Source organism: Scyliorhinus canicula, chromosome 6, assembly GCF_902713615.1.
Source record: "Scyliorhinus canicula chromosome 6, sScyCan1.1, whole genome shotgun sequence".
Classification (NCBI taxonomy): Eukaryota; Metazoa; Chordata; class Chondrichthyes; order Carcharhiniformes; family Scyliorhinidae; genus Scyliorhinus; species Scyliorhinus canicula.
The window spans coordinates 119,146,292-119,166,474 of record NC_052151.1 but is presented as its reverse complement, the minus strand read 5'-3'; the positions used below and the strand labels follow the sequence as shown (position 1 = coordinate 119,166,474).

General features: G+C 49.3%; 1 protein-coding gene across 4 annotated transcripts in view; it reads left to right on the top strand.

Moving 5' to 3' along the window:
- The window catches only part of LOC119967450 (uncharacterized protein C8orf74-like), a 28,887-nt gene that overhangs the window by 4,946 nt on the left and 3,758 nt on the right, over positions 1-20,183 (top strand). For 2 of the 4 annotated variants that reach the window (XM_038800001.1, XM_038800004.1), the window contains one exon: positions 7,143-7,546. In XM_038800001.1, coding sequence (XP_038655929.1) covers positions 7,143-7,546 — 404 coding nt within the window. Of the gene's footprint in view, positions 1-7,142; positions 7,547-17,239; positions 17,327-17,541; positions 17,831-20,183 lie in introns of all 4 variants that reach the window. The other 2 variants (XR_005460986.1, XM_038800003.1) reach the window with 2 other exon arrangements.

Genomic DNA, 20,183 nt, shown 5'->3' with positions numbered 1-20,183 from the left:
TAATTTACAGGCTGGACACTGGATTCTCCACAGTCAGTGACGCTCCAGACGTCTAGGTCGGGATTCATGTGAGCGTGGTAGTGCATGTATTTACCAGAGTAGCCCTGACATGATAAACCTTGCAGCAGGCCAAGGGGCTAAGTATTTAACGTCGGTACCCCAAAAGTCTATCAGAAGGCTCCCTCCCCCCCACAACGCAAATCATGCCCAGCCCACCACCAGTCCCTGCCATCCGACCCCCACATTGGACCCCCCACCAGAGGCCCCCACCAGACCTCGCCTTCAAACCCCTGACCAGAGACTCCCATCAGAACTCCCATTAGACCCCCCACCAGAAAGCCCAACCAGAGACCCCCAAAAGGGAGCCCCATCTACCACACCACCAGAGACCCCAACCGGAGAACCCTGTATCAGAGACCCCATAATTAGAGACACTCCATCAGAGATCCCACCCCCATCAAAGCTAAAGAGCTGTCCTGGCAGAAACAGTGAAAAAAATCATTACTTTTTCACTCACCTGTCCCTTACATCTGCTGCCTCAGACAGGAGTCTAGAAAGCAGCAGCAGTAACTTAATAAAAAGCTAAAACAACATAACAAGGCTTTAAACCTCCTCTCATATACTTTGATCTGCAAGCTTTATTCACTTCAATGAGAAATAGTTTTTGTCAAAGCCACTGGCGTCCATCAACCCACATCAAACCACAAAATCTCTACAGTGCAGAAGGAGCCTATTCGATGCTGTGCCAACCCTCTGAAAGAGAAGCCTAACCTAGGCCCACTTCCCTGCCCTATCCTCTTGACCCCACCTAACCTGCACATCTCTGGACACCAAGGGGCAATTTTAGCATGACCAATCCACCTAACTGTACATCTTTGTAATGTGGGGAGGAAATCAGAGCACCGGAAGAAAATTCAAGCAGACACAGAGAGAAAGTGCAAACTCCACACAGTCACCCAAGGCAGGAATTGAACATGGGTCCCTGGCGCAGTGAGGCAGGAAAGGTGAGAACTGTGCCTGGGGCAGCACAGCGATGCAGTGGTTAGCACTGCTGCCTCACGGCGCCTAGGACATGGGTTCAATCCCTGCCCGGGTCACTGTCCGTGCGGAGTTTGCACATTCTCCCCGTGATTGCGTAACTCACCCTCGCAACCCAAAAAGATGTCCAGGATCGATGAATTGACCATGTTAAATTGCCCCTTGTTTGGAAAAAGAAGAATTGGGTACTCTAAAATTATATTTAAAAAAAGAACTGTGCTACCCTGCCACTATACTGGAACCACAATGCATCACCTGTCCTCCCGTCCTTATTGGCTATTCATTAAATTACTTTTTCTTATTTCATTTATAATTAATACAACCTATTACTACTAATAAGCTATGCTACTGCTAGTAAACTAATAAAACCTTACAACTACTTTTAAAACATTTCAACTACTATGCAAATCCCAAGTTTTAAAAGATAAGCGAGCAAAATACTCATCAACCAATCATTTACCTGTTTCCAATTTTTCTCCGAATTCAGTTGGTCAATCTCTAAATTCCCACTGCTTCAAGGACTCTTTCTCTGAACGCCTGTTGCTCATTGGCTCTCACCTGAATTGCCGCTGCTTTATGGGTTCCCCCTTTGAACACCCACTACTTCATGGGCTCTTATTCTGAACTGCCAATGCTTTATGGGATCTTTCTCCAAATTCCTGGTGTTCACTGGGCTCTCACTCTGACCTCCTTCTGCTTTATGGGATCTCACGTTGAACTTTTGCTACATTATGGGCTGTCTCAAATTTCCCACTGATTTATGGGCTCTCGCTCTGAACTCCCACTGCTTTATGGGCTCTCCTTCTCAATTCCAACTGCTTTCGTGGTCTCCCGTTCTAAATTCCCACTGCTTTATGGGCTCTCTTTCTAAATTCCCACTGCTTTATGGGCTCTCTTTCTAAATTCCCATTGCTTTATGGGCTCGCTTTCTAAATTCCCACTGCTTTATGGGCTCTCTTTCTAAATTCCCACTGCTTTATGGGCTCTCTTTCTAAATTCCCACTGCTTTATGGGCTCTCTTTCTAAATTCCCACTGCTTTATGGGCTCTCTTTCTAAATTCCGACTGCTTTATGGGCTCTCTTTCTAAATTCCGACTGCTTTATGGGCCCTCTTTCTAAATTCCCACTGCTTTATGGGCTCTCTTTCTAAATTCCCACTGCTTTATGGGATCTCTTTCTAAATTCCCACTGCTTTATGGGCTCGCTTTCTAAATTCCCACTGCTTTATGGGCTCTCTTTCTAAATTCCCACTGCTTTATGGGCTCTCTTTCTAAATTCCCACTGCTTTATGGGCTCTCTTTCTAAATTCCCACTGCTTTATGGGATCTCGTTCTAAATTCCGACTGCTTTATGGGCTCTCTTTCTAAATTCCCACTGCTTTATGGGCTCGCTTTCTAAATTCCGACTGCTTTATGGGCTCTCTTTCTAAATTCCCACTGCTTTATGGGCTCTCTTTCTAAATTCCGACTGCTTTGTTGGATCTCTTTCTAAATTCCCACTGCTTTATGGGCTGTCTTTCTAAATTCCCACTGCTTTATGGGATCTCTTTCAAAATTCCCACTGCTTTATAAATGGTCTCTCTAAATTACCGTTGCTTTTACGGGCTCACATTCTGAACTCCCAATGCTTGAGAGCCTCTCACTCTGAACTAGAGCTCCCTTATGTGCTTTCACTCTGAACTCCAACTGCTTTTTGAACTCACACTCTGAACTCCGACTGCTTTATAACCTCTCCCTTTGAACACCCGCTGCTTTGTGGGTTTGCTCTCCAAATTCCTACTTCTATGTGGGTTCTCCCTCTCCAAAACCCCACAGCTTTATGGGCCATCTCTCCAATGCCCTGTTGCTTTATGGGTTCTCACTCTGAGCTCCTGCTGCTTTATAGACTCTCACTCTGAGCTCCTGCTGCTTTATGGGTTCTCACTCTGAGCTCCTGCTGCTTTATGGGTTCTCACTCTGAGCTCCTGCTGCTTTATGGGTTCTCACTCTGAGCTCCTGCTGCTCTATGGGTTCTCTCTCTGGGCTCCCACTGCTCTATGGGTTCTCACCCTGAGCTCCTGCTGCTTTATGGGTTCTCACTCTGAGCTCCTGCTGCTTCATGGGTTCTCACTCTGAGCTCCTGCTGCTTTATGGGTTCTCACTCTGAGCTCCCGCTGCTCTATGGGTTCTCACTCTGTTCTCCTGCTGCTTTATGGGTTCTCACTCTGAGCTCCTGCTGCTCTATGGGTTCTCACTCTGAGCTCCTGCTGCTCTATGGGTTCTCACTCTGAGCTCCTGCTGCTTTATGGGTTCTCACTCTGAGCTCCTGCTGCTTTATAGACTCTCACTCTGAGCTCCTGCTGCTTTATGGGCTCTCACTCTGAGCTCCTGCTGCTTTATGGGTTCTCACTCTGAGCTCCTGTTGCTCTATGGGTTCTCACTCTGAGCTCCTGCTGCTCTATGGGTTCTCACTCTGAGCTCCTGCTGCTTTATAGACTCTCACTCTGAGCTCCCGCTGTTTTATAGACTCTCACTCTGAGCTCCTGCTGCTCTATGGGTTCTCACTCTGAGCTCCTGCTGCTCTATGGGTTCTCACTCTGAGCTCCTGCTGCTTTATGGGTTCTCACTCTGAGCTCCCGCTGCTTTATGGGTTCTCACTCTGAGCTCCCACTGCTTTATGGGCTCTCTCTGAATTGTCACTGCTCTATAAGGCTCTTTCTGAACTCCATTTGCTTCATTGGCTCTCTCTGAATTCCGGCTCTTTTATTGGCTCTCTCTCTTTCCCTGCTTTATGGGTTCTCACTCTGAGCTCCTGCTGCTTTATAGACTCTCGCTCTGAGCTCCCGCTGCTTTATGGGTTCTCACCCTGAGCTCCCGCTGCTCTATGGGTTCTCACTCTGAGCTCCCGCTGCTCTATGGGTTCTCACTCTGAGCTCCCGCTGCTCTATGGGTTCTCACTCTGAGCTCCTGCTGCATTATAGACTCTCACTGAGCTCCCGCTGCTTTATAGACTCTCACTCTGAGCTCCTGCTGCTCTATGGGTTCTCACTCTGAGCTCCTGCTGCTTTATGGGTTCTCACTCTGAGCTCCCGCTGCTTTATGGGTTCTCACCCTGAGCTCCTGCTGCTCTATGGGTTCTCACTCTGAGCTCCTGCTGCTTTATGGGTTCTCACTCTGAGCTCCTGCTGCTCTATGGGTTCTCACTCTGGGCTCCCACTGCTCTATGGGTTCTCACTCTGAGCTCCTGCTGCTTTATGGGTTCTCACTCTGAGCTCCTGCTGCTTTATGGGTTCTCACTCTGAGCTCCTGCTGCTTTATGGGTTCTCACTCTGAGCTCCCGATGCTCTATGGGTTCTCACTCTGTTCTCCTGCTGCTTTATGGGTTCTCACTCTGAGCTCCTGCTGCTTTATGGGTTCTCACTCTGAGCTCCTGCTGCTCTATGGGTTCTCACTCTGAGCTCCTGCTGCTTTATGGGTTCTCACTCTGAGCTCCTGCTGCTCTATGGGTTCTCACTCTGAGCTCCTGCTGCTTATGGGTTCTCACTCTGAGCTCCCGCTGCTTTATGGGCTCTCACTCTGAGCTCCTGCTGCTTTATGGGCTCTCACTCTGAGCTCCTGCTGCTTTATAGGTTCTCACTCTGAGCTCCTGTTGCTCTATGGGTTCCCACTCTGAGCTCCTGCTGCTCTATGGGTTCTCACTCTGAGCTCCTGCTGCTTTATAGACTCTCACTCTGAGCTCCCGCTGCTTTATAGGCTCTCACTCTGAGCTCCTGCTGCTCTATGGGTTCTCACTCTGAGCTCCTGCTGCTTTATAGACTCTCACTCTGAGCTCCCGCTGCTTTATGGGTTCTCACCCTGAGCTCCCGCTGCTCTATGGGTTCTCACTCTGAGATCCCGCTGATCTATGGGTTCTCACTGAGCTCCTGCTGCTTTATGGGTTCTCACTCTGAGCTCCCGCTGCTTTATGGGTTCTCACTCTGAGCTCCCACTGCTTTATGGGCTCTCTCTGAACTGTCTCTGCTCTATAAGGCTCTTTCTGAACTCCATTTGCTTCATTGGCTCTCTCTGAATTCCGGCTCTTTTATTGGCTCTCTCTCTTTCCCTGCTTTATGGGTTCTCACTCTGAGCTCCTGCTGCTTTATAGACTCTCGCTCTGAGCTCCCGCTGCTTTATGGGTTCTCACCCTGAGCTCCCGCTGCTCTATGGGTTCTCACTCTGAGCTCCCGCTGCTCTATGGGTTCTCACTCTGAGCTCCTGCTGCTTTATGGGTTCTCACTCTGAGCTCCCGCTGCTCTATGGGTTCTCACTCTGGGCTCCCACTGCTCTATGGGTTCTCACTCTGATCTCCTGCTGCTTTATGGGTTCTCCCTCTGAGCTCCTGCTGCTTTATGGGTTCTCACTCTGAGCTCCTGCTGCTTTATGGGTTCTCACTCTGAGCTCCCGATGCTCTATGGGTTCTCACTCTGTTCTCCTGCTGCTTTATGGGTTCTCACTCTGAGCTCCTGCTGCTTTATGGGTTCTCACTCTGAGCTCCTGCTGCTCTATGGGTTCTCACTCTGAGCTCCTGCTGCTTTATGGGTTCTCACTCTGAGCTCCTGCTGCTCTATGGGTTCTCACTCTGAGCTCCTGCTGCTTATGGGTTCTCACTCTGAGCTCCCGCTGCTTTATGGGCTCTCACTCTGAGCTCCTGTTGCTTTATGGGCTCTGAATCTGAGCTCCTGCTGCTTTATAGGTTCTCACTCTGAGCTCCTGTTGCTCTATGGGTTCTCACTCTGAGCTCCTGCTGCTCTATGGGTTCTCACTCTGAGCTCCTGCTGCTTTATAGACTCTCACTCTGAGCTCCCGCTGCTTTATAGGCTCTCACTCTGAGCTCCTGCTGCTCTATGGGTTCTCACTCTGAGCTCCTGCTGCTTTATAGACTCTCACTCTGAGCTCCCGCTGCTTTATGGGTTCTCACCCTGAGCTCCCGCTGCTCTATGGGTTCTCACTCTGAGCTCCCGCTGATCTATGGGTTCTCACTCTGAGCTCCTGCTGCTCTATGGGTTCTCACTCTGAGCTCCTGTTGCTCTATGGGTTCTCACTCTGAGCTCCTGCTGCTTTATGGGTTCTCACTCTGAGCTCCCGCTGCTTTATGGGTTCTCACTCTGAGCTCCCACTGCTTTATGGGCTCTCTCTGAACTGTCTCTGCTCTATAAGGCTCTTTCTGAACTCCATTTGCTTCATTGGCTCTCTCTGAATTCCGGCTCTTTTATTGGCTCTCTCTCTTTCCCTGCTTTATGGGTTCTCACTCTGAGCTCCTGCTGCTTTATAGACTCTCGCTCTGAGCTCCCGCTGCTTTATGGGTTCTCACCCTGAGCTCCCGCTGCTCTATGGGTTCTCACTCTGAGCTCCCGCTGCTCTATGGGTTCTCACTCTGAGCTCCCGCTGCTCAATGGGTTCTCACCCTGAGCTCCTGCTGCTCTATGGGTTCTCACTCTGAGCTCCTGCTGCTTTATGGGTTCTCACTCTGAGCTCCCGCTGCTCTATGGGTTCTCACTCTGAGCTCCTGCTGCTCTATGGGTTCTCACTCTGAGCTCCCGCTGCTCTATGGGTTCTCACTCTGAGCTCCTGCTGCTCTATGGGTTCTCACTCTGGGGAAAGTAAATTGAACATATTAGTATTGGGCTAATTTGCAAACTACATTTTCTACCCAAGACTTTCTTCCAATGTGGTTGTTCAAACACCTCCATTTCCCTCTCTCCTTGTTTCTCACTAAATGTGGAGTGAGTAGTATCTGCAACATGAGCTCAAGGAACCCTGAATCATTCTGTTTTGAATAGATTTTTTTAACTGTTTCTCAAACTCATATCTCTGAGAACGTTCAAGTTTCCTTGAAGACACTTCCTACATCGGTTGTTTTAGATTGCCACATTATGCATGTTCTGCAAAATACAGTTGTTCTGCTGTGTTAAATGGACTCAAACTTACTTAGCTGCTTCCTACTCTACTGACTTTGATTTCCATCCTATATCTTCTTTACCACCCTTTGTTTCTGTTCCCTCTAAAACTATCATCGATGTCCAAAATTGTCACTAAACCAATTGAGAAATCAAATAATAAATTGTTTCATTTTGTTTTCATTTTCAGGGAAAACTATGCAAGAGGCTCTTCGAAATTTGAGAGATAAATGTGAAGAGTATCAACATAAACTTAATCCTAATTACCTCCAACATTTAGTCAATCATTTAATGGGAACTTTCTTTAAACATTATCGTCTTTACCAGTTTGTACTGTGTGAAGACAGAGTGATTGACCAAACCGTTTATGACCTTGTGGTCCAGATACCCCATGAAGCCCCAAGTCTGAAGGATGGTGTAAGTGCTGAGTTATGGAAATACCAGAAACAGATAACTGAACTCAGTGAGGCAGAAGATCAGTTAAGGGCCGGTATGGTAGCTTTCCGTGAGACCATGCAGCTGAAAAGTGAGCAAGAACTGGAGAAATTTTATGAAGATTTAAAATTTCAAGATAAAGAGGTGATTGAAAGAGCAGTAAGTAATCCCTTCCTTACTTTTAAACAGCCATAACTATGCTTTTGAATGTGTCAATGTATAGTGCACAAATCTTTCTTTGAGGTAATTTTCTGGGGGAAATACATTGGAGGAACCAGGATTAGGCTAATTTATAGTGGCAGGCAACAAAACGCAGTATCAATGTAAGCTTCCAGTCGGATCATGCAAGATACCCCATAAAAATTGGTTTAATGATGGCCTTGCCTCATATTTTCTATTTGGTGTAAAACGTGTCAGCAAATATGGTTAATTGGGGATGAGATAGAAGTGGACTGCTAAAGCAATCTCAGTCCGCTTAGAACTTGGTTGTTACCTTTTAGCATTTTTCAAAGCAAAACTGCTTTGTGCAGACACAAATGGCAGTGAAAATGTAGCCTCAATGCACATTCAGCAGGAATATAGTACACATTCATTGTCAATTTAGTCAAAGAGTCAAAAGAGGTGAGTGTCTTTTACGTTGAATTCTTTTCATATCTAAATTGGGGTTAAATTAGATAGCTTACAAAATGAGATTGACCAGTGCCTGATCATTGCATTCTTGGGAACATGTTAAATTTTTGGTAGCTGCTGTTTCAAATGATTTTTATTTTTATTTTATTTGTTTTATGGGTCGTGGGAAGCACAGGCTGTGCCAGCATTTATTGCCCATCCCTAATTGCCCTTGAGGGGCAGTTCAGAGTCAACCACATTATTGTGGGTCTGGAGTCACATGTAGGCCAGACCAGGTCAGGATGGCTGATTTCCTTCCCGAAAGGATTTAGTGAACCAGATGGGTTTTTACGACAATTGGCAATGGTCCCATGGTCATCACTAGACTTTTTAACTCCAGACTTTTATTGAATTCAAATTTCACCATCTGCAGTGGCAGGATTTGAACCCGGGACCCCAGAGTACTCTGGGTCACTAGTCCAGTGACAATACCACTGCACCACTCCCAGCTGCACCCGTACTGTCCATCAGTGCCACTCACTGTCCTTGACATCAATGCAACATTTGAGTGTGGCATCAAGGAGCTGTAGCAAAACCCTAATCATTGGGAATCAGGGGGGGAAACTCTCCACTAGTTGAAGTCATACCTAGCACAAAGGAAAGTGGTTGTGGAGGTTGGAGGTCAATCATCTCAGTTCCAGGTCATCAATGCAGGAGTTCTTCCGGGTAGTGTCCCAGGCCCAACCATCTTCAACTGCTTCATCAATAACTTTCCTTCCATCATAGGGTCAGAAGTGGAGATGTTTGCTGATGATTGCACAATGCTCAGCACCATTCATGACTCCTCAGACACTGAAACATTACCCCTTGACTGAAGCATTGCCCATTTCCCCTCTCCATCCCTTTGCTACTCTTAAGAGCGATAGCCAGTGGCTAAATTGCCAGGGCAACCAGTAGCGGGAAGAAAGGGTATCTTTGCCTTGTGCCTCTGTAAGGCCGGAAGTATCCAGAGCTGGTGGTGTTTGTCCGTATACTCGCCATGGGAACGCTGTACAATAGTTTCACCCATGAGGTGAACTCTGATCCAAACCCAAACAGTTACATTACCTCCATGAGGTACCTCCATTCCACTCTGCTGAAGGCCGTCTCTGCATCCAGGGAAATGATCACCTCTGGTGTCCTTTCCCCGGGTGGGGTCATGATCACGTTCAGCAGGCGGCTGATGTTTGCTGTTAGCAGTCTGTTCTTGACAAAGCCCGTCTAATCTTCTGCAACTACCTCTGGCACGCAATTCTCCAACCGCCTTTCCAGAGCCTTCGCCAGAACTTTGCGTCAGCATTTAGGAGTGAAATGTGTTTGTATGACCTGCACTCCATCGACTCTTTGTCCTTTTTAGGCAGCAGTGACATCGAGGCCTGAGCCAGCATTGGTGGCCGGGTTCCCCTTGATAACAAGTGTGGGGCCAGTGCTGGCGTAAATGTTTTGTCGAAGTCCGCCGGGAATGCATCCCGCCCCGCGCCTTCTGCATGGAATTAATACTCTCCATGACTTTCCCAGTCAGTGGTGCTTGCAGGCCCCATTTCTTTTCCTCCCCCATGACTGGCATGTCCAATCTGTTGAGGAACCGCTTCATCTTCGAGTCTCCCTCCAGAGGTTCGGTACAGTTCCCGGTAGAATGTCTCAGAGGTCTCGTTAATCTTGTCTGGTGCTGTGACTAGTTTGCCGTTCCTGTCCTTCACCTACGCAATTTCCCTCGTGGCTGACTGCTTTCTCATCTGGTGACATCGTCAGCTGGCGTTGTCTCCGTGCTCTGGTGGAGCTGGTTTACTCCTCTCCCAGTGGAAAGCAGGTCAAATTCCATTTGTAGTTTTTTTCCTCTCCGCTAATAGTTCCATGGTTGGGACCGTGGAGCACCGTCAATCCACCTCCAATATGGAGTCAACCAACTGTTGCCTACCCGCCCTCTCCTTCCTATCTCTGAGAGTCCTGTATGTTATAATCTCCACTTTTATCACAGCTTTCAGTGTCTCCCAGATTGTGGAGGGTTAAACCTCCCCAGCCTTGTTGCAGGTTACATATCCATCGATAGCTTGTGATATCTCCTCACAGAATGCCTTGTTACCGAGACTGACTGTGTCCAGCCTCCATGGAGGGCATTGGGTCCGGCCCACTCTCACCTCACATCATGTAGTGTGGAGCGTGGTCGTAGATTACTATTCTGGAGTATTCTGCCTCTACCACCCCGGGAAGCACCGATTTCCCCACTACAAAGAAGTTGATCCTGGTGTATTCCTTGTGGACCTGAGAGATGAAGGAGAACTCCCTCTCCCTTGGGTGTGAGAAGCTTCATGGGTCCATTGTCCCCTGTATGCAATAGATGTCCTCCAACCCCCACCATGATGAGTCGGTGGGAGTCTCAAAGAACAAAGGACAATACAGCAAAGGAAGAGACCCTTCGGCCCTCCAAGCCTGTACCAGGCATGATACCACCCTTGGCCAAAACCCTTAGCACTTCCGAGTGCCGTATCCCTCTATACCCATCCTATCCATGTATTTGTCGAGATGCCTTTTGAACGCCGTTAATGTATCTGCTTCCACAACCTTCCCTGGCAACACGTTCCAGGCTCTCACCACCCTCTGTGTAAAAAAACCTGTCTTGCATATTTCCTCTAAACTTGGCCCCACGGACCTTAAACCTATGCCCCCTGGTGACTGACCTCTCTACCCTGGGAAAGAGTGTCTGCCTATCCACTCTATCCATGCCCCTCATAATCTTGTAGACCTCTATCAGGTGACCCCTCAACCTCCGTTGTTCTAATGAAAACAGTCTGAGCCTATTCAGCCTCTCCACATAGCCAACACCCTCCAGGCAAGGAAACATCTTGGTAAACCTCCTCTTTACCCTCTACAAAGCCTCCACATCCTTTTGGTAATGTGGCGACCAAAATTGTGCGCAATATTCTAAGTGCGGCCTTACCAAGGTTCTATACAACTATAGCATGACTTGCCAGTTTTTATACTGATGCCACCTCCAATGATGGCAAGCATTCCGTATGCTTTTTTGACTACCTTGTCCACTTGTGTTACCACTTTCAAAGATCTGTGGACCTGCACACCCAGATCTCTCTGACTTTCCAAATTCCTAAGAGTACGGTATATTTCCCCTCTATGCATTACCTCACATTTGCCTGGATTAAACTCCTTTTGCCATTTCTCTGCCCAAGTCTCCAACCTATCTATGTTCTGCTGTATCCTCTGATGATCCTCAACGCTGTCTGCCACTCCAGCAACCTTGTTGCCATCCGCAAACGTACTAATCAGACCAGCTACATTTTTCTCCAAATTGTTTATGTATACTACAAACAACAGAGGCCACAGCACAGATCCCTGTGGAACACCACTAGTCATAACCTTCCATTCAGAAACACACCTTTCTACTACTACCCTTTGCCTTCTGTGACAGAGCCAGTACTGTATCCATTTTGCCACCTCACCTCTGATCCAGTGTGACTTCACCTTTTGAAGCAGTCTGCCATGAGGCACCTTGTCAAAGGCTTTACTGAAGTCCACGTAAACAACATCCACCAATCTTCATCAATCATCTTTGTCACCTCCTCAAAAAACTCGATTATCCGAAACTCGAAAACCCGATCTCTCTGTCGGGGATTTCTGTCATGGTTTTCTTTATAAAGTCTGTGTCACTCAGTTAGGGGCCTACACATTCACAAGTGCATTGATACTCCTTCCAGGATACTGCTCACCATGACATACCGTCCCTCCGGGTTCATAACTGTCTTTGCCGCTGTGATGGTCATCCTCTTGTTGAACAGTATGCCCCCCACCCCACCCCACCCCCTCGTCCTGTAACATGCTTGGAACCTCTGTATCACCCAGCACTGTCTTGCCCTCAGTCGGTCCCTCTCCCTCAGGTGCGTCTCTTGGAGGAAGATTACGTTGTCCCTCAGGCTTTTCAGATGGGCGAAAACTCTGGATATTTTCACTGGGCGTTAAGTCCCCTACTTTCCAGATGACTATCCTGATTGGCGGGGGGTGGGGTGGTTCCTGTCCCCCCCCCCCTCCTGTGGGGTCAGCCATAACACCATGTGGACGTTCCCCTGCACTCCAGGGTTTCCCTTTGTTTGGGAGCGACCTAAGATGGCTGTTGTTGCCATATTCGCCATGTGGATGTGCCCCTGAAGTCCGGGGTTTTTTTTTGTTTGGGGACCATCCAAGATGGCCATCTATGATGTCTTTGCTCTTGTCATCACCCTTTGCAACCAGCATTCTATCCCTCATCCCTGCCTCCCCCGTCCGGGCCTGTCTATCCCTTCTGTTCCTCCCCTCCCCACAACCACGTGCACTTTACCCCTCTATCTTCTCCCCCCCTTGATCATCCCCACTCCTTCCCCCATGGCCTAGTTTTGTTATCTTCCCCCCCCCCCTTCTGACAAACGCTCTCTCCCTGTCTGGAGTGCGTTGCAGCCCCCACCCACCCTCTCCCCTTACTTCCCCTTGCCAGCATGCTCGCTAGTGTGGTGGCTGCACCCCTGGGAATGATCTCTCCATTCTCTGCCCATTGTGTTTCTTTCTCTACCCCCTCCCCATTTCCTGTTTTGCTACCCTTCTGCGCCCCCCCCCCCTCCCCCCCCCCCTTCCAACCACTTCCTGGGACTTGCATTTTTGCGAAAGCAAGGCAATTTCATCCTGAGCAATTGTTCTTTTGTGTCCATTATTGCTGTTGCTGTTGCTTTCCCAGCCCATTCTTGCTTTCAAACTCCTCCGATTCACCTGGTGTGAAAAATAGTGTTCCCTATTTTGGAAGGTCACCCACAGTTTGGCCGGGTACAGCATCCCAAACAGCACCTTTCTTTTAAAATAAGTAGCTTTGGCTCCATTGAATTCGGCCTGGTGCTTGGCTAGGTAGGCCTCAATGTCTTGGTACATGCGGATCGTTTGCCCTTCCCATTTGCAAGACCACGTGTGCCTTGATAGATCCTAGTTCAGGATCTTCTCCTTGTCCTGGTGTACTTTGGCAACGATGGCCTGCGGTGCTTCTCCTGATTTTGGCCTCTGCCGGGGTGGCCGGTGGGCCCTGCCCACCTCTGGGGGCTTGGGGAGACTTTTGCCCCTGACCAGCTTACCCAGGATATGTGCCACAATTCTGTGGGGTTTCTGCCCTCAGTGCCCTCTGGTAGGCCCACAATTCAGAGGTTCTGAGGGCATGACTGGTTCTACAGGTCTTTCACCTTTCCCTTGAATGTTCCCCGGGCCATCACAAACCTTGCCACCTCTGCTTCCAATGATGCAATCTAGTCACCTTGGTTGGTAGCCGCCTTCTCGAGCTCCCGTACCTTTGCTTCTTGTGGCTCCAGTCGCTGCTATACCCTCTCCTTCAAGGGGGCCAAGGCATCTGCGAGCGCCAACTTCACTGTCGCCAAAATCTCCTTCTTTATAGCATCATTGCTTAAGGAGCTCTGGGGTTAGGAGTTCCATCCATTGGCCTATTGGCAGATAGGCTGGCATTAGTATCGGCAATCTGGCTAACTCCACTATATCCTGTTCCACTTCTCTCCCTGTATCTGCAGCATTGACCTTTCTTTCCTGTGCCTTACTGATCTCATTGTCCTTTCTGCCCCTTTGTGGATTTGAAAGCATAGTTCTGTGTCTGTGATGGTTTCGGAGAAGGATGGAGAGGTTTTTGGTTGGCTTAGCGGCTGATATTTGGGCTAAAAGTGCCTAATTCTGAATGTTCAAGAGGAGGGCCACCTTTCCTACAAACGCACAACACATCCCCACCACTGGAAGTCTCGTGAGCCTGGGAAATTGACGATGGAAAGTAAGGAAATGGTAGAGGCATTGAACAGGTATTTTGTGCCTATCTTCATGGTAGAAAACTTTCCAAAGGTACTTGAAAATGAAGAGATGTTTGGAAGGGAGGAACTTAAAATAATCACCATCACTAAATAATAATGATAATAATAATCTTTATTGTTACAATTACGCTTACATAAACAGTGCACTGAAGCTACTGTGAAAATCCCCGAGTCGCCACATTCCGGCACCTGTTCGGGTACACAGAGGGAGAATTCAGAACATCCAATTAACCTAACAGCACGTCTTTCGGGACTTGTGGGAGGAAATTGGAACACCCGGAGGAAACCCACGCAGACATGGGGAGAACGTGCAAACATCACACAGACAGTGACCCAAGCCGGGAATAGAACCTGGGACCCTAGCGCTGTGAAGCAACAGTGCTAACCACTGTGCTACTGTGCCGCCAGAAAAGCTGCTGGGGAAATAATTAGACTGAAAGACTGAAAGGTCCCAGGAGCAGATGGCCTGCATCCTTGGGTCTTAAAAGAAGTGGCTGTAGAGATAGTACCTGCGTTGATTAGAATCTTCAAAAATTTCTCAGATTCTTGAAGAGTCCCAGCAGATTGGAAAATAGTCAAAGTAATATTTTTATTGAAGAAATGAGGGAGACAGAAAGCAGGCAACTTACAGGACATTTAGCCAGTTGGAGGGAAATTGCCAGAAGCCATTAAGAAGGAGATTACTTAGGAGGATACTTAGAAAATCATAATGGAATCAGGCTTCGTGAAAAGGGAAATCGTGGTTAACTAATCAATTAGAATTTCTTGAGCAAGTAACAAGCAGGGTTGATAAAAGGGAGTCTCTAGATGTGGTGTATCTAGACACAAGGTAAAAGTACATTGTGTAGGGCTGACATATTACCATGGATAAAGAACTGATTAGCAAAGAAGTAGAGAGTCTGGTTAAATGGATCTTTTTTGGGTTGGCAGGCTGTAACTAATGGAGTGCTGGAGAGGGTCAATGCTGGGGCCCTATTTATTTGCAAGCTACATCAATGATTTAGATGAAGAGACTAAATGGACAGTAGCTAAATTTGCCGATGACACCAAAATAGGTCGTAAAGTAAGTTGTCAAGAGGAGGCAGAGGGTCAGCAAAGGACACGTGAAATGAATGGACAAAAATTTGGCAAATGCAGGAAAATGTTGAGCGCGATTCTCCGCCCCTCACGCCAGGTGGGAGAATAGCGGGAGGGCCTCCCGACATTTTTCACGCCCTCCCGCTATTCCCTCCCCACCCCCCCCCCACGCCCGACCCATGCCACAAATACGGCGAGCGGCGATTCTCCAAGGCCGATGGGCTAAGCGGCCGGGCCTTCACGCCCGTTTCAACACAGCAGCAAACGCACCTGCTCGCTGCCGTCGTGAAACGGGCGCCAGATGCCCGTTTGGGGCATCTGGGGGCCCGATTGGCACGGCAGTACCACGGCCGTGCCAAGGGGGGCATAGGCCCGCGATCGGTGCCCACCTATCGCGGGCCGTGCGTCCGTAACGGACGCACTCTTTTCCCTCTGCCGCCCCGCAAGATCAAGGGGGGCGGCTGAGGGAAAAGACACCAACTGCGCATGCGCGGGTTGGCGCTGTCCAACTGGCGCACGCGTGGCCAACGTCATCGGCCGCGTCAGCCGGCGCGATGATTGACGTGCGGCCTTGACGACCGTCGTCAAGGCCGCGCCGCCGTGACGCATGGGGCCGCGCTCCTAGCCCCGCCCGGGGGGAAAATCGGCCCCGGAAGTGGGCGCGAAGGCTGCCATAGGTCACGGCCTGTCCCACGGCAGCCTTTACAATTCTCTGCATTTGCGGAGAATCTCGCCCATTGACCTGTTCACTTTAGCAGGAGAAGGGAACAACGGTGAATATATACCATTTAAATGGAGAGTAATTGCCAAACCCGGTGATACAGAGGGATCTGGGTGTCCTGGTATATGAGTCACAAAATGTTAGTGATTAAGGAAATGTTTAGGAAAGCAAACGGAATGTTTGAAGAGTAAGGGAAAATAAAAATAGGGAAGTTATATTGAAGATGTATAGGGTATTGGTGAGACCACATCTGGAATACTATGTATTCTTACTTGAAAGTGACTCAGGTCACTGAAAGTGGCAATGCAGGTGGAGAAGGTAGTCAAGAAGGCATACGGCATGCTTGCCTTCATCGGTCGGAGAATTGAATTTAAAAATTGGTAAGTCATGTTGCAGCTTTATGGAACCTTAGGTCGACTGCACTTGGAATATAGTGTTCAATTCTGGTCGCCATACTACAAAAGGATTTGGAGGTTTTGGAGAAGGTACAGACAAGATTTACCAGGATATTGACTGGTATGGAGGGCATTAGCTATGAGGAGAGTTTGGATAAACTCGATTTGTTCTCACTGGAGGTTGAGAGACAACCTGATAGAAGTCTACCAGATTATGAGGGGCATGGACAGAGTGGATAATCAGAAGCTTTTTCCCAGGGTAAATTCTACACTGGGAATCCTGACAGTGCCACCCTAGCGATGCCTGGGTAGCACTGCCGAGCTGGAAGGGGCACTGTCAGGGTGCCAGGCTGGGAATGCCAAGCTGCCCACATGCCAGATTGCCCATGTTCGGGATAGGGCCCAGGAGTGCCTTGTCCTTAAGAGGTGCGGTGAGATGGGGCTCGATTGCCCCCAAGAGATAAGTTGGGGCATTGGGGCAGCATGGTAGCACAATGGTTAGCACTGTTGCTTCAAAGCTCCAGGGTCCCAGATTTGATTCCCGGCTTGGGTCACTAGCTGTGCGGAGTCTGCACGTTCTCCCCGTGTCTGCGTGGGTTTCCTTCGGGTGCTCCGGTTTCCTCCCACTGTCCAAAGATGTGCTGGTTGGTGGATTGACCCTGCTAAATTGCCCTCAGTGTCCAAAAAAAGGTTAGGTACGGTTGCTGGGTTACGGGGATAGGGTGGAGGTGTGGGCTTAAGTAGGGTTCTCTTTCAGGGGCTGGTGCAGACTCGATGGGCCGAATGGCCTCCTTCTGCACTGTAAATTCTATGATTCCATGAGGTCTGGAGGCCGCAGTGGGGAGACTGAAGGGGGTTGAGAAATCGGGTGGTATTTAAAGGAAGTGAGGCATGTGCGGTCTCGGTGGGGTGTTCCCGACCGAGGCCAAAGTAAAAGAGTCCTGTTTGATAGCGGTGTCATTCTCGGCGCTGCAAGCACAGAGAAACACCCCGCTATATGCGCTCAAAATGTGACTCTGCTTTTTGGGTGTTAAATCGCATCCTCAATATCAGTCAGTACTCAATCCTTCTATTTCTCACATATTTAGTATTAGTTCAAACGTTGCACATATATCACACCTTGCATGCAAGCACAACACCCAGACATATTGCACTCACTGACATACTTCTCTTTCAGGAGAAAGAGGTGACTGACAGATTGCAGCTGGAGAAAGACAAGTGAGGCCTGCATCTTGTAACCCTCATGGAAAGGAACATTGCTGAAGTAATGATGATTGTTGCTGAAGAGATTAATGATGAGGGTATAACCATATCTAACCTTCAGCATATCTAATCCTCCTTCTCTCTTCCCAATTCCTCCTCATTCCACCTCCCATTATCACACAATCTCTTCTGATTTACAGATTGTGTAAGCATGAACTTCTTATTTTCTCCTCTTCCCTCACCACAATGCAATTATTTGCCACCTTTTCATTTCAGAAAACCAACAGTCAGAGGAGGAAGAAGAAGACAGTGAAGATAAAAAAACACCATCAATCAGTCTTACACTTGCAGCCACCAGCTAAGAGACCAATACTACACATACTTTTGAGGCTTGGATAGAGGAGGTGGTGAGGCATGTGGTGAGGCACTATGCACAAGTGCACAGGAGCCAGGGCAAGGGAAAACAATTGCACAGGTGCCAGCTCATCTGAGAGAAAGTTCATCCAGCAGATCTGCTAAAGAGGAATCAAGTGAGAACGTCTATGGGTCAGGCTACAGAATAAGGGTGTGTACAACCAAATTATTGGTGTATTGGGAAGCCTGTCAGAAAGGCTGCATGCAAAGTCCAGGGGCACAAACAAGGCCAGCTTCAATTTTTTTTTTTTTTAAATAATTTTTATTGAAGAAATTTTTCAAAATACAAACATTTTAACCCCCCCTACATTTACATTTAAATTATAACAAAACAAAGTCAAACCCCCCTACTTAACAACAAAAAAAAGAAAAAAGTCCCCCCCCCCCTACTCGCGCGTCCCCCCCCCCCCCCCCCCGCCGGCGAACCGACAGTCAGACCAACTTATCATTTCTAGCAGCGTCCTCGGGCAGGCCTTGCCCGTGCCACCACCGCTACCGTACTTCCTTCGTCTTTGTCCCCCCTCCCCCCCCCCCCCCTCCCCCCCCCCCCCCTCCCCCCCCCTCCCCCCCCCTCCCTCCCGCCCTCCCCTCCCCTCCCGGGTTGCTGCTGTCACGACCTTAGTTTCTATCTCTGATCCAAGAGGTCCAGGAAGGGTTGCCATCGCCTGAAAAACCCCTGCACCGACCCTCTCAGGGCGAATTTGATCCTTTCCAATTGGATGAAGTTTGCCATGTCGTTTAACCAGGTGCTAACACTCGGAGGCCTTTCGTCCCTCCACTGAATCAAGATCCTCCTCCGAGCCACCAAGGACGCAAAGGCTAATATTCCAGCCTCCCTCGCCTCTTGTACCCCCGGTTCCACCCCAACCCCGAAGATCGCAAGTCCCCATCCTGGCTTGACCCTGGACCCCACCACTCTCGACACCGTCCCTGCCACCCCCTTCCAGAACTCCTCCAGTGCCGGACATGCCCAAAACATATGTGCATGATTCGCAGGGCTTCCCGAACATCTAATACACCTGTCTTCCCCCCCGAAAAACCGACTCATCCTTGTCCCCGTCATGTGGGCTCTATGCAGTACCTTAAATTGAATGAGACTTAGTCTCGCACATGACGACGACGAGTTGACCCTCTCCAGGGCGTCTGCCCATGTCCCGTCCTCTATCTGTTCCCCCAGCTCTAACTCCCACTTATCTTTCAGCTCCACTACTGGTACCTCCTCCACCTCCTGCATAATCTTATAGATGTCCGAGATCTTCCCCTCCCCGACCCAGACCCCTGATAGCACCCTATCACTCACCCCCCTGTCGGGGAGCGCGGGGAACCCCTCTACCTGTCGTCTGGCAAATGCCTTCACTTGGAGGTACCTGAACGTGTTCCCCGGGGGGAGCCCAAATTTCTCCTCCAGCTCTCCCAGGCTCGCAAACCTCCCCTCTATAAACAAGTCCCTCAGTTGTCTAATACCCGCCCTCTGCCAGCTCTGGAATCCCCCTCCTGTGTTTCCCGGCGCAAATCTGTGGTTCCCTCTTAGTGGTGCCCCTATCAGACCTCCCACTTCCCCCCTGTGTCGCCTCCACTGCCCCCAGATCTTGAGGGTGGCCGCCACCACCGGGCTCGTGGTATACCTCGTGGGAGGGAGCGGCCATGGTGCCGTTACCAGTGCCCCTAAGCTTATGTTGCCGCAGGACGCCCTCTCCATGCGCTTCCAGGCTGCCCCCTCCCCTTCCATCATCCACTTTCGTACCATCGATGTATTTGCCGCCCAGTAATATCCTGAAAGGTTGGGTAACGCCAGCCCTCCACTATCCCTACTCCGCTCCAAAAAGACCCTTCTAACTCTCGGGGTGCCATGTGCCCACACATACCCCATGATACTACTCGTTACCTTCTTGAAAAAGGCCCTGGGGAGGAAGATAGGCAGACACTGGAACAAAAACAAGAACCTCGGGAGGACCGTCATTTTAACTGACTGCACCCTCCCTGCCAGCGACAGCGGCACCATGTCCCACCTCTTAAACTCCTCCTCCATCTGTTCCACCAGTCTGGAAAAGTTCAACTTGTGGAGGGTCCCCCAGTTCTTTGCCACCTGCACCCCCAAATACCTAAAACTTTTAACTGCTCTTTTGAAGGGGAGCCTCCCAATTCCCTCCCCTTGGTCTCCCGGGAAAAGACCTCACTTTTCCCCAGATTTAATTTATACCCCGAAAAGTCCCCGAACTCCGCTAGTATCCCCATTACCTCCGGCATTCCCCCCTCCGGGTCTGCCACATACAACAACAAATCATCCGCATAGAGCGAGACCCGATGTTCCTCCCCTCCCCTTGTCAGTCCTCTCCACCCCCCTGAACCCCTCAGTGCCATCGCCAACGGCTCAATCGCTAATGCAAAGAGTAAGGGGGATAGGGGACATCCCTGCCTAGTACCTCGATGGAGCCCAAAATATTCTGACCTCCTCCCGTTTGTTACCACACTTGCCATCGGAGCTGAATAGAGCAGTTTTACCC